The sequence below is a fragment of the Protopterus annectens genome, chromosome 3.part1 (assembly GCF_019279795.1).
Source record: "Protopterus annectens isolate FY-2018-M chromosome 3.part1, PAN1.0, whole genome shotgun sequence".
NCBI lineage: Eukaryota > Metazoa > Chordata > Ceratodontiformes > Protopteridae > Protopterus > Protopterus annectens.
In genome coordinates this window covers 1,240,462,038-1,240,476,589 of record NC_056732.1, presented here as the reverse complement: position 1 = coordinate 1,240,476,589, position 14,552 = coordinate 1,240,462,038, and the positions used below count along the sequence as shown (strand labels likewise).

Below are 14,552 nucleotides of genomic sequence, written 5' to 3'. Positions count from 1 at the left end.
CAAGTGAAGGAATAGAAAGCAATATTAAGGCTGAGATGAAAGTAAAACACAGAACCTGGCAGCTGAACTTGGAAAAGAAACACTAGCTAGACAATAAAAGTGGACCAGATCAGGGTAATCAAATTTGTGGGTGGATGGGCATATCGGAATGAATACTGGATGGGGAGCTAGCAAGCTTACAGACTGGCTTTTTCACAGAATGTTTTTATATGGCCAGTAAAAAAAAAAAAAAAAAATGAAACATCTTGCAGTAAGCAAGAACATTAAGAAGCCTTCCACATCAATGATGTCCATAAGTAATGCAGCAAACGATTCAGAAAACTTGCATAGGAAAGGAAAAGAAAAGGCCAGAATAGGGGAATTAAAGACAAATTGAATCACAGCATGGTCCAGATACTCGGGCACAGTCACAGCTGAATGGAAGTGAGAGAGAATACAACTGCACATGGAAGATCTCTGTGAATTTATGAAATGTGTGATGTGATGTGGGAAGTTAATAGAAGACAGAGGAGCAGGCAGAAGTGGGATGGGAGGTAAAAGTCAAAGTAGAGATGATATGGCTAATACAAGACAGACACAAGACTCTGATATTCAAAAAGGGGGAAAAGAACAGCTGGCAAGTTGAGAAAGAGGAAGGAGGAGCAAAAGAGCATCAGCGTGGACAGAAAGCTTTACGCAGAGATGACAAGGCAGAATGGATCAGAGGGAAGAAGCAAAGGCACAGCAGACAGTGCAGACAAGAAACACACCCAAAGGAAATAAACCAGCAACATCAATAAAATAAATAAATGGTACAAGAAACAACCAGCAAGGTTGATGGGTAGAGACACCATTGGAAGGTATGGAGGAATTGGAGGAAAAAAATAGCTTGCAGGAGGACTAAAACTAGGCAGAACAGAGGAAGAGAAAAGCAAGACCACTACACACTAAGACTGGGGTTGATAAAAAGAAACAGCAGCAATAACGTGGGAAAGATGGGCAGAGAAAGAAGAGTAAAATACTGTAAACGTTATAGTTTACGTAGTATATACAAATCTACAAGATAAGAAATGCTGAACTGTAAGGGCCCAGTCACAGATTCTCTGCTCACAAACAAAGGCCCAATTATGCAGTAATGCTGAAAAGGGGTGGGAGCAGGGCAAAGCAAAGGCACAGCAATTTGACAGTTCAGAAATAGGGCACACAAGAAGCTACTCCAAACCGCAGCCTAGTGGTATTGGGAGACAGGACATAACCAGGCACACACACACACACACACACACACACACACACACACACACACACACACACACACACACGTAAAAAGCAGAAGTAGGTTAGCCAGTCTGTCAGAAATGCAAAGTACCATGAAATGAAAGTAATGAATACAGCAAAACAGCCAAAACAATAAGGAATAAAAATAGAGGAAGTACAAAGAGGGGGTACAAAAAAGGGCACAGAAGAAAAAAACAATCAATGGAGAACAAGGTACAGAACAGAGAGAAGCAAAGAGGAAAGGAAAGAATATTAGGAGAGGTAGAATAAAAATAAATGAAATTTTGACATTGAAGAAAACACAGTTTACAGCCTAGGAAATTACGCAGTACTATTAATCCAGGAGGAGAAGATCCATGCTTAATGTAGGAAGGGTGTGTGTAAGTATACACCAACAGGATTATAAATCTAGGCTGAAAGACTGAGTAACTCTGGGGTGGCAGCCAACTGGTAGGGGAAGAACAAGAAAAAAAAGAACAGAACAAGAATAAGACTGACCAGGAATACAGGGCAGGTGCACAAACTCAATCGAGAGGAAAAAAGTGCATGACAAGCTATGAAGATAAGGGGACGATGAAGTACGAATACAAGAGATAAAATTAAAGGTTAGGGAGGCAGGCAAAATGTTCAGCAAGAAGAGAGAAACTAGGGAGGCGGAAGAGTAGAGCAGCATTCCTCTACAGCAGGAATATACAAAATTAAGGAGGAAGTGAGTGTGGAGAAGGAAGATGGTTTGGAAAGAAAGGATGCAGCATGAAAAATAAAGATGTAATACAGCAGATGTTGAAAGGAGGATGGAAAGACATGTGGAGAGAAATGTATATACATTCCAGGGAATATGCATTCATTAGGAATTGTTTAAGGCAGGCAAGCAGACTGGAGAGTTTTATATGTTTGTGTGTGTGTGTGTGTGTGATGGGGGATGTGTGGGGAGAGTATGGCAGTCAGAAAAGTACAGAAACCCAAGAATGGTACATATTAGATTTATAAGAAATTTAATTTATCCACCACTGTGGCTTCGCTCTCTAAAATAAACCTACTATGGGGCAAAATCCACATTTACAGGTACTCATCTTTCCAGGGATGGGATTCAAATGGAGACTACCACTACTTTCAAGAAGGTTTTTAATCGTTCTACTGCTTCTAACAATTTGGGGCTTCTTCCCAATTTTGTCCATAATTTTAGCAAAAACAAAAATCTATAAATGTGGATTTTGTCCCCTGTGTAGGTTTATATTAGACAGTGAAGCCACAATGGTGAATACATTTATTATAAAACTCCATTTTGTGGCATTTGTAATTCAACTGGCCTGGTTTATTTAGCCAAGTACCAACAACGCCCTTGTTTCTGTGTGGGAAAATGCAGAGGAAATTTACAGAACGCATTTACAAACCTCTCTATAATATCAGACAGAAGAACATTAACAATCCTCTATAGAAGCACATATCTAATAACCCCACAAATAATTGATTTTTTGGACTTGAGAGAGTGAAGGATCTTTGGGAGGGTACCTGGGCTGATTTGATCGAATTTAGAGAATTAATTTGGCATATTAAGTTGAATGAAGTTCTGTGGACCGTTGTTCCACTGTGGTGACCCCTAACTGGGATAAACCGAAAGGAGAGGATGATACATTTATCCGTGTCTTAATGAATCTGTCAATAGAGGTGTTCTAAAATTACGTTCATATTTGGTTATAAATTTAATAAGACAGTTCTTGCCATGTTTACTGAATTTATTTTGGGACACGTAATACCCAGGTATGAGGTTATTTAATAATGTTTTAAAACATGTTGTATACATGTGGTGGAGGTTTCTTTAAATTAGCACTTGGCTTTTAAGTTAAAACCTTCTTATTGGTCACTATATGTACATATGACTAACATAAAAAGTTTAAATATGCTTTCTAATTTGAGTGTTATTCTGAAGTCGTTTGTTACAAAACAATGAAAGTGCTTAATGTTTATCGTACATAATAAATACATATTTTTTATAGTCAGTTTGTGTGGTTGCTGAACACAGTTTCAGGTTCTTTTGAGTAAGGGAAATATGATGTTGGGGGAAAAGGTTGGGAAAACACAGAAGGCTAGAAACAGCTACAGTAAATGTTTCTCAGTATTTTTCCCTTATCACTCAATCCAAGGAATGTAAAATACTTTCAAAGCATTAGAGTAGTCGTCAATGCACTATGACATTACTGAAATAGAAGTGGTAGAATTTCTGAGAGAGACATGGCTAAAAGGGACCAAGGAACTGGAGAGAAAAAGACCTACTATGGAAAATATGGAAGATAATTAAGAAAATACATACAGAAGAATTTACGGAGACAACTGTAAGAAGAGAAAAGGCAAAAAAAAGAAAGACCCTAACTGAATGATGAGCAAGAGGAGGACTAGAGTACAATAAAAAAAGATATAAAGTTGTCAAGAGAACAGAAGAACTGGGGAAAATACATGGTTGGGGAACCAGCAGCGAAGTGCACAGACTGTTCTGGACCCCACAGATGCTGAGGAAAAGAGGAAACAGAGAATGACAGATGCTGGACAAGCACATGGAAAGTGAGGTGGTGCAAAAGACATTGGGAAAATTGCAGAGTCCTGGGGAAATGTACTGAAAAGAATACAACAAATGGGACTTTTGCTTATGGAGGACTTAGGGGGAGGGAGAAAAAAATGGAAAAAAGGGAGCTATGGGCAATCAGTATGTTAGTATACAAGGTCAAAAAGTTAACTCTAAAAGCTCGAAAAATATGACCAACAAACAGGAAGTTCCTGATGGCAACAAATAGAGTAATGAAGCAAGAAAAACAAGATGCATAACATGAATGGAGCGATGTTGCGTCTTTCGGCTTTTCCTGGTTAGGGGTCACCACAGCGGAACTCCGGTCCGCTAATGATTGGCAGTAGATTTTTATGTGCCGAGTTGCCGGCCCTGACGCACAACCTTCAATGAAGGTACGCCCATTCACACGTCACCACACAGAAAACGCTCTAGCTGAGAATCGAACAGGATAACGTCTTACTGTGAGGCGACAACATTACCACAGCAACACCACTGCAGAGGAGCGATAAGAATGGAATAAGCCATCTTACCATGGAATAAAAAGTGAATGGAGGGAAGGGTGGGAAGGAGGAAAGGATTAAATGTATCTGTGAGAAAGAAATGCATCATGCACGTGAACTGCATGTTTACGCAATGGTATCAGAATTTAAAGATTTTTTGAAAAAATGTTAAGATTGTAACAAAAATATCTAGTGAACCACAAGATAACACTGTACAGTTTATAAAAATTGTAAAAAAAACAAAACTCCAAACATATGTCTTCTGACTATAACAGGAAGAAGAAAGAATACATCTTATTTAATAAAACAAAGACATAACTGTCAAGAAGAAAAACTCTGATGAGAGAATTGTGTTTGGACAAAGCACAATTAACCCCAAAAACACTACAGAGAACACATGCAGCATGCTTATAGAGCTTAGCGTATCGAATGCTGTGACTGCTTTCAGAGTGTTAGAGTCATATGAGAAAGAGCTGGTTTGTAAAAACAGAAGAAGAGTTTCAAATTCCTAGGAAATATACTAAAATACTTTGTTGCTATTCAGCAGTGCATAGAGTGGCACTGGAAAGTAAGAGATTCAGCTATGGAGGAGCACACAGAGCAGTGGGATAAATTAAATGAGAACCAAGGATGTCTAAGATGTTTTGAAACAATATATAATGTTCAGCACATTTTAAGGCTGTGCAGTGCTGCTCCTGCTAGTGAGACTGGGCCATAAACCTGTGAGTTTGTTCATCGGGCTTTCAAACCTGCCATGGATTTTTTTTTTTTTTTAACTAATCAGCAAGAGAAAGGCATTCAAGAGCTGGTTTTAGTACACTCAGGACGTTGCACGTCCCATTGAATCAGGCAATCAATATTGCAGTCAGTCTGGCTTGCAGATGACTGATATACAGTGGGACAGACCTATAGTATTACTTATTTTACACCATACTAGAATGCCAAGTCCAAGTCTTTCAGCAGTCTGATTCATCTAATCTCTGTTCCAAAAACATCTACTATTGTTTTCTCTAGTTCTGTAGAAGAAAACCTTGGCCCTAATCAACAGTGGATGGAAACAGAATCAAAGAGCTTAGTTAGGCCTACAGATGATATTGCTAGTTGACTGCTCTCTATGATGCTGTAAACAGTGCTAGAAAAGGAAAGAAAGTGCAGTGATGGGGATGTGCCCTATTATGGAACCCATGTTGAATGTTTGACATCTATCACCGCTGTCTAGGTTAATTAGGGAGGTGGATACCTTTAATATGCTCTCTCTCCAACAGAAATGAGGCAAATATACAGCTGTCAAATGAGTCCACATTTCCATGCTTAAAAGGATGAAGAAAACTGTCCTCTGTTCAACATCAGTCTGACAAAAAAATCCCCATCTAAAAGTTGGATTTAAGAGTATGACCATCTCTCAGCATCTGGCTTAAAAAGAAGTTATGTACTCACCATAGTGTTCCATGTTTGTAGTCCATCTTGCCCTTTATTCTTACATATGGGTTCGGAGACTATCCTTGACTCTGACTCGGCCAATTACAAAGCTCAAAGTCTCTCAGTTGGCTCATGGCAAGGTAGGTATCCCATTGTGCACTAGGAAGAATCCCCAGATCTTGTTTGCTGCTGTCTACAAAAGTGATAGAAAATATTTCCACAAGCAACAACAAAGATGAAAGGTCTCTACCCTACAGAAGATAAATACTATCTTGTCTCCAGATCCTCTAAGGATAAATGGACGGGGGTAGGTGGGTGGGTTCGTAAGAATGAAGGGCGAGATGGACTAAAAACATGGAACGTTATGGTGAGTGCATAACTTCTTTATGTTTTGTAGTCTTATCGCATCTTCATTCTTACATATGGGACAGCATCCCTAGCACCTGTTTCTCGGGTGGCCCATGGGAATATACTCCAAAGAACCATGGAACCAAAGGAGGCTCTACCCCTTGAGGCCAAACCCAATTTGTAATGAGTAATAAAGGTATGATGGGTAGCCCAAGTTGTTGCTGCAAATATACTGTCAATTAGGAATCTGGCTTGAACGGCAGCAGATGGGGGTACGGATCTGGTAGAATGAGCTTTAATTTTAAATGGGAGTTCTTTGCCATTGGAAGAGTAAATAAATGAAATACAGTTTGAAATCCAATTTGATAATGTTATCTTGGAGACTGGCATACCTTTTCTTGTCTCAGAAAAAGATAAGAAGAATTAGTCTGATCTTCTAAGCTCCTCGGTTCTATGCAGATAGAATCTTAACTGTCTGTGAACATCAAGCTGACGAAACTTATATTCTGCACTGTTTGAATGATTAGGAAAAAAGACTGGCAGTTCAATAGTTTGATTTATATTAGACTGAGAGCAAACCTTGGGGATAAAGGACGGATTTGTACGAAGAGAAACTCTCTATGAAAGATCAAGTAAGGAGGTTTGACTGACCGTGCTTGTAACTCTAACACTCTTCTGGCGGATGTACTGGCTACTAGAAAAATGGTCTTCCATGAAAGGAACTTTAATCCACAAGTATGTACGGGTTCAAAAGGCAAGGAAGTAATTTTGGACAGAAGAAAATTTAGATCCCAAGGAGATGCAGGTTCCTGAAAAGCAGGTCTCAGCAAAGTAGTGCCTTTTAAGAAAGATTTACACAATCTGTGAGCCATAAGATTAGATTCACGTTGTCCCAAATGAAAATTGGAGACTGCTGTGAAATGAACTTTGATTCTAGCAGCAGCTGATCCTTGATGAAAAAGTTCAGTTAGGAATTCTAACACCAAAGGAATGGAGGCTGTGTAATGATCTATGTTTTTTTTCTTTTGCCCAGATACAAAATCTTTTCCTTTTGCTAGCGTATAATTTTCTCGTAGAATGCTTGTGGGAAGACGTGAGGATATGAGTAACTGCAGGTGTGAAATCATGAAGCCTGACTAGAGATGGAAGTGGAGCACCCACACTGTCAAGTTGAGGGTGTGGAGGCAGGGGTGGAAGGTGCCTGATGTGTGCCAGAAGGTCTGGTACTGGGTCCAGAGTCCATGGATTGTCCAGAAGGTGAGGCCAGAGAAAAGGGAACCAAATCTGACGAGGCCAGTAAAGAGTGATAAGAATCATTCTGCTTCCCAAGGGCTTTGCTTTCTGGATCACTTTCAATATCAGTGGAAAAGGAAGGAATGCATAAAGTAGTCCCAGGGGCCAATTGTGAACAAGTGAATCTCTCTGCATCTCCCCCCATGGGGGGGGGGGGGGTAAGGGAAAAGTAGCTGCTGTATTTGGCGTTGATTGGACTTGCAAACAGATTGCAGCAAGGCTGTCCCCATTTGCGGAAAATCTGTTCCACGACTTTCTGATTCGGAGACCACTCATGAGGCATCAAGATTGCCCTGCTGAGCTTGTCTGCTATCACACTGGTTGTCCCCGGGATATGCGTTGCAACTAGAAAGCGTTGGGGAGAGATCACCCACTGCCAAACACGAAGAGCCTCTCAACATAGGGGCTAGGATCTGGTTCCTCCCTGATTGTTTATATACCATACCACTGACATATTGTCTGATTGGATTGCTATCGTCCTTAGAGGAAGAAAGCTGTGAAGTCCTAGCAACGTTAGTAGCACTGCTCTCATCTCTAGGACACTGATATTCAAGTGAGCCTCATGATTTTGCCATGTGCCTTGGACAGTCCTGCCTATATAATGTCCCCTCCACACTATCTGGGAGGCATCCGTGGTCACAGTAGCAACGGGTTAGCGAGGAATGAAAGGTGTTCCTATCGTTAGTTGATCGGTCTGAATCTACCAACGAAGGTCCTTTTTGCAAGATTCCGTTATCAAAATAGGATGAGACAGAGGCAGATGTTGAAGAGACCACTGGGAAAAGAGTAGCCATTGAAGGATTTGCATATGTAGTCTGGCTAGTGGAACTAGAGTTATAGTAGAGGCCATGATTCCTAAAAGTTTGAGCACAGTCTTGGCTTTGACTCTGTGTTGGGGAAGTAGACTGTATATCTGTTGTCTCAGATTTTTATTCCGTCTGCAAGACGACGTGCCACCATAGAGACCATGTCTATTTCTGCATCTATAAAAGTCACATATTGAGAGGGCAACAAGGCAGACGTTTCCCAGTTTATCATAATCCCTAGTTGAGTGCAGAGTTGGATGGTTGAATCCCTGGCTTGTAGAAGTAGGTGCCTGGTGGTGGCAGTCAAGAGCCAGTCGTCCAGGTACGGAAACACTTTGAATCCAAGATGTCTCAAGTGAGCTGTCACTACCACCATGCATTTGGTGAACACCCTGGGGGCTGAGGTAAGGGCCCTTACCATTTGTCTTAAATGTTCCCCCTCAGTTTACAGAGTGCACACAGATGTGTACAACTGCAAGAGAGTGTGGTGGGAAGGATACAATACTGCAACAGTGATCAGTAGGACATCTCCTATTGTGGTAAGTTCTTACACAACTGGACTATATCCTTCCTTGTATATCTGCTGCAGCACTCCAATACTGATGGGTGATTCCCAAAGCTTAGAAGTTGGATAGCATGGATGGGCTGGAGACAGAGGAGCTGGCTACCTATCCCAGGAGTATGGATTTGTTAAAAGTAGTACTTAATCTAGAAAAGGCATCCACTCTGCAGTGCTTTGTGAAGGTGAATACAGAGGACCAAGTGGCTGCTTCTAGAATGGCTCTGGAGTCGATGTCCTTGAAGAAGGCACAATATGGAAACCTTGATCTGGAGTGTGCTTTCACAGCAGAAGACAAGGACATGTCATGGTATGAATAAAGAGAAATGGACTTGATCCAGCTGGAGACTGTTTAGAGACCAGCATACCAACTTGCCTTCTTGGACGAAAACAAAATGCTGCTCTGGTTTCCTAATGTTGTGTACACTCTCACCCCTGTTCTGTGGGTTTGAAAACAAAGTAGGTAAATCTGTAACCTGACTGAGAAGAGAAGCTATTCATTAATCGCTTTGGGCATGACAGAAGGATTAGCCATAAGACAGACCCTATCCCTATGGAAGGCAAAGAAGGGAATAATTCTGGCAGAAGTAAAGGCCGTCAGTAAAAGAGTTTTTCAAGTATAAAACTTTACGGAGGTGGAAGTTGCTGGTTCAAAAAGTGGCAAGGTAAGTTTTTCCAAAATAAAGATGAGATCCCAGTTTGGGGGGGGGGGGGTTAGTACAGATAATTCTCCTGGGTGGGTTCAAGTGAAGGACACCCTTTAGAAATTGACTTCAATTCTTGAGAACAAGGGAGAATTAAGTGGCATGCAGACCGAAATGGTGGACAAGTCTGCCTTGATAGAGTAGCAGCTCACACAAGTAAGACAAATGGTAAGGGCCATCACCTGGAGGGGATTCTCACTTTTGTAAGACACCAGATTGAAAATGTTTTTCATTTGGAGATGTAAGCCTTTCTAGTGGTAGGTTTTCCTATCTCCTGGAGCACCTGAAAAACATGCCCTCAGAAAACTGGAGTCTGAAAGAAATTAAAATCCGATTATCCACAGTGCCATATTGAGAGCCTGTAACTTGGGATGAAGTAAAGATACGTTTTTCTATATGATTAAGTCCACCTTGTGGAGTAACTTCTTGTCATGCCCCCTGGTAACTGAGGGGAGAGCCAGAGCTACCTGGGCCAGAAGTAAGTTACCAGCAACATTTTTGGTCTGTCCTGTTGGATCTTCAGTAGAATCTTTGGGAAGAGAGGGAGGGTGGAAGGCAGAGAGATACTCCTCCTCCCAGCAGAAAAACATGACATCCATCCTCCAGACCTGGGGACGAGTCCTGGAACAAAACAGCTTGAGCTGTCTGTTCTGATTGGAGGCAAACAAATTTATTTGAGGAATATCCCAACTGTGCACTATGTCTAGGAAGACCTCTCTATTTGGCATCCATCTTGTGGAGAGTATTTCATGGCCCTACTTATAGAATCTGTGACCACATTGGCTTCAGATGGAATGCAAACCACCTGTGGGGCAGACTTGCTTTTACAGCTTGATACCATGTCAGAAGAGCTAGCTTGCACAGTTAGTAGGACATGGTCCCCCCCCCTTTGTTAATGTGCTACACAACTGTGGTGTCGTATGTGAAAATCATGAAAAAGCCTGGGTTCCATAGGTGACAGTACACTTGAAGGGTTTGAAGAAGGGCCTTCATTTCTTTGACACTGATGTACTCCCTCATCTGTTTGGGGAGGTACACGCCCTGAACTGTTGAGCCTGTCCGTGCTCCCCAAGCCAGATGTGATGCATCGGCATGCAGTTCCTAGTTGGGAGTGGGTGGACAGAAGGCAAGTCCCCAGATTTAGTTGCATTTGAAAAATCCACCACTGTTGCTCTTTCTTTTTCCGTCTTTCAGCACCTCAACTGCCTTGCACTGCTATTCCTAAGTATTTAAATGTTTTATTTTAATCCACATGTAAAATTACTTGGCAACCACTTTTTCTTGCAATTTTATTTATACATTTTATTCAGTCTTGCATTGGACAACTATGCAAGTCAGCTGCCCTAAGGACCCTTTTGTCAATATAACCCAGATCGTGGGGTATACAAAGAAAAATAGACACACAAGAATTCGAGCACACACACGTCAGTTTAACATACTTTGTGGGTTACCCTAAAAGTGACTTTACATTGAAAAAGGAGCATTACATTTATGAAAGCCAATAAAAAATGCAGCAAATTGTAATGTAAATTCCTGTTCTTTAAATGTACTTGCATTTAATCTGTCAAAGAGATCATCTGACGGTTCTTTATTTTTCATGAACAGCTGCACATTCTTGAACACCTGAAAAAAATGAAAGCACTAAGAGATTAGCAAGCAAAAATGCTGAAAACCTACATACAAAAATCAAAGCTTTGTACTAGCCATAGTTTAACACTGCCAATTATTCTAGGATTCTCTTAATGAACACGTCCCTATTCAGCAATTTATGCATTTAACCCCCCTTCAGGTTAAGCCCCTCTATGCACCATAACCAAGCTCAATCATTTCAAATCAGAAAACAATCTGCAAAATATCAGTTTTATAACAATTCTGTATCACAAAGTACACCAAATGACATTTTGCTTTAATACTACAAGTAGCTTTTTCTCCCCACACCTGTCAGTCAGCAAACAATCTAGAGGTTATATACATCACAGATCCCGAGTTGTTCTCACAGTGAGCAACAGGAGGCTAGTGCAGTCATCATTACATGGCAGACTTGGAGAGGTATGCTTCAGCTAAGAGTGGGGGAGTGACAGAGCAGGTTACTTTCTGTAACTGAAATCCTACTGAGACTAGCATTAAGAGTAATCGTACTTTTAGTCTGTAATATTGTACAGCTGCTGCTACAGGAATCCACAGCTCTGTATTACTTGGTGTTCACCTTAAGGGAATTTACACTGTGAACAAAAAAAAATTGAACTGGGAGCCACACTCACATTTTAATAGTGGCATTCAGGCAGGGTGAAGCAGCCACTGCACAATATTACCAACAGATGCAACACAAGACATGACTATGGACAGAGACCATCCTTGCTGAATGTGCTCTGGGAGTTGGCAAAGTTTTTTCATACCTACTGTAACAAGCTAAGTGAAGTTTGCAGTTGTTTTTCAATGTAAACTCATAAGCTGAGTCACTTTTTCATACACTGTAGCTGCTGCTTTTAGTAAATTTTGCAACATTTAATGTGCATAGAATGTAAAAAATTGAACTGCACAGAATATGTAATTCTTCTCAATGGAAATACAGCACAGCTTTTTGAAACTGGTTTCTCAAATACACATTTGCAGTGTCTAAATCAAGTGTCTTGAAATGTTTCTCCAAGTCAAAGGATACATTAACCTTATTTGGGCTGCAGCACCACCACCATGTTTGAGTTGTGTGACTTGGGAAACAGGAAACTTTACATTCAATATTTAAGTCAAAAATGAAATACACAACCTGGGTATCTTTTAACCAAAAAAAAAAACAGTTGTTAATTCAGCAGCACCTGCTTTGCTTTTGAAACTTGCACAGTGGATTGCTGTTCTGGAACAGGTGCTCAAATCTGAACTCCTTGCTCATGAGACTGCAAAACTACTGTTTGGACTTAAGACAGAACTTATCTGTTCACCTACAGGGACCGGACCAGGTAAGCTGCTGGAATTCTTTTCGATTTCACACTTCTTAAAACCATTTTTCATTTCATTGTGCAACAGCTCGTGTTTAAATTTAGAAAATACATTTCATCATTTCATTTATTTCAAGCAGTGACCTGTATTCATTTCAAATGTTTGTGGCTATTGGCTTGTATATATTAGCATAATGGTGTGGGTGCTGATTTCAAAATGCTGCCATCCACTTTTCAAAGAGCAATTGCTTGAAGCTAACAAATATTTAATGGCTGGCCTTATTTTAACAGTGAAGAGTAACTGTGTGGTCTTGGTGTGCCACACTGATGTGGCTGATGGCAGTATGCTCCAATGACAGTGGTGAAGGTGGTGCTGGTATTGGAATACATCATTAACCCCTCCTTGTAAACAGTGTGTGTAAAATAAGTATTGAACATTTTGGTTACTGCTGGTAAAATGGCAGTGGAAGGTATTAGGCCAAAAGCATGGTAGGCAACATCCTGGGCAGGCAGAGATGGTAACTCTGCTCTGCAACTGCTCAGTGTAAAGCTTACTTAAATGTGGGAGTTGCTAGCTACAGTCAAAAGCAGCAGTCATACGTACTACACTCTCTTGGGCAATCCCCACTGCATATTATTTAGTGGTACAGGCTCTTCAGAGTTAAACATTTCATCTTTCTCTAAACATGCCATACTCTCTAAAGGTACTATAAGGCTTTGTACTTGGCTCCCCTGCATTTTAGCTCAATATTTTAACAGAATCCTACACGACCTTCCCTTTATTCCTCAGAACATATATGCAATTCATACTTCAATCTAACCCTTTTCATTCATTCTTCCAAACCAACCTGAAAATAACATTCGCTCATTTAAACAACATAAAACTTCTCAGCCCCAATAAAAAAAATAATACACTTTGGGATACCCATCAGAAATTCAATAAATCATCAATCCTACAAAGCAAAAAGTGTTAATACCCCATTGAAGCATCAACCTTCAAATATCTACGTATCTGGTCACACCAAACCCTCAACTTCCAAACCCACTTAGGAAAAAAACAGAAAAGCATTCACTCCTTACGGTTTTGCATCAGAAAATTTTTCTTTACACCTCTCAAAGCCAGCTAGACCCATTACTGGCAAGACGCATTCCTTTTGGTTAAACTTGAATATAGCCTTCTGATCTTAGCTGCAGCATCCTGAAAAAACATGTCTACTGCAATGACAAACAGCATGTTGGTTCAACACATACTTCCCACTTCTAAGGAATGTCACTGGCTCACACTCAGTAAGACAAAAAGCAGATCTGCTTGGTTCACTTTTCTTCAAACTCTGATTTCAAAACATACCCCCCCCCCACATGCAGAAAATCTCACTACAAAAAATCCTCCCACTGCCTAGGAAAACATTCCCATGCTAGTCACACTTTATAGTCTCCTAAAACTAAGCCATAGTGCACCAAACACACATTTTCAATTGTAGCACCTAAACTCTGGCAATCTCTTCCTCTTCATCTAAAATACTTCACTTTTTTCTTCACATTTACACCATAATTTAAACCACGTCTCTTCAATTAATACCACTAAGTGCTTCCTGACTAGCCCCCGTAACCTAGCCAACTCTTATGCCTTCTACTCCTTTGTTCAATGTACTCCTCTTATCCTCTGTACAGGAATGCAAAATAAACAGCAGCTTTGAATTTTGATTGCAAACACTGTAAATGCTATATAATGTCTGTTTGCTTTTGGAGGTGGAATACAAGATCTATTGGCTACTTTTTCCTTGTTTTACAATACAAATATTGTATAATTCATTTGTTCTGTTCTGAATGTGTCAAAATTGCATTCTGCTTTTTTCTATGTGGCAAAACGGTTTTCGCTTTGGAAAATTGCAGTAAATTTTTTTGTGACTATTTACCATGCTGTACCTGAAGCTTGTTCCTGTTGACCAGTGCACTATCCCAAGTAAACTTAAATAATTAGATGTTGTATTAGAGGCCATTGCAGTCATTCTGACAGAGTGGAGCTGGACCTGTAAGTTACAGGCTTGGTCTGTGATCCTTTTTGCTAATGTTTGCCCTAACACCCTGGGCCATCTTAAGTCATGCAGACTACAGTGCTGCCAAGCATGGAGACATAAATACAGCCTTAAGCTCTTTCCAACTTCTAGAATGT

General features: G+C 40.4%; 1 protein-coding gene across 1 annotated transcript in view; it reads right to left on the bottom strand.

Moving 5' to 3' along the window:
* Positions 1 to 14,552, bottom strand: part of LOC122797765 (DNA topoisomerase 1-like) — a 420,608-nt gene that overhangs the window by 242,369 nt on the left and 163,687 nt on the right. Inside the window, exon 3 of the mRNA XM_044066287.1 lies at positions 11,001 to 11,069. Within this exon, the coding sequence (XP_043922222.1) occupies positions 11,001 to 11,069 (69 nt within the window). The remainder of the gene's footprint in view (positions 1 to 11,000; positions 11,070 to 14,552) is intronic.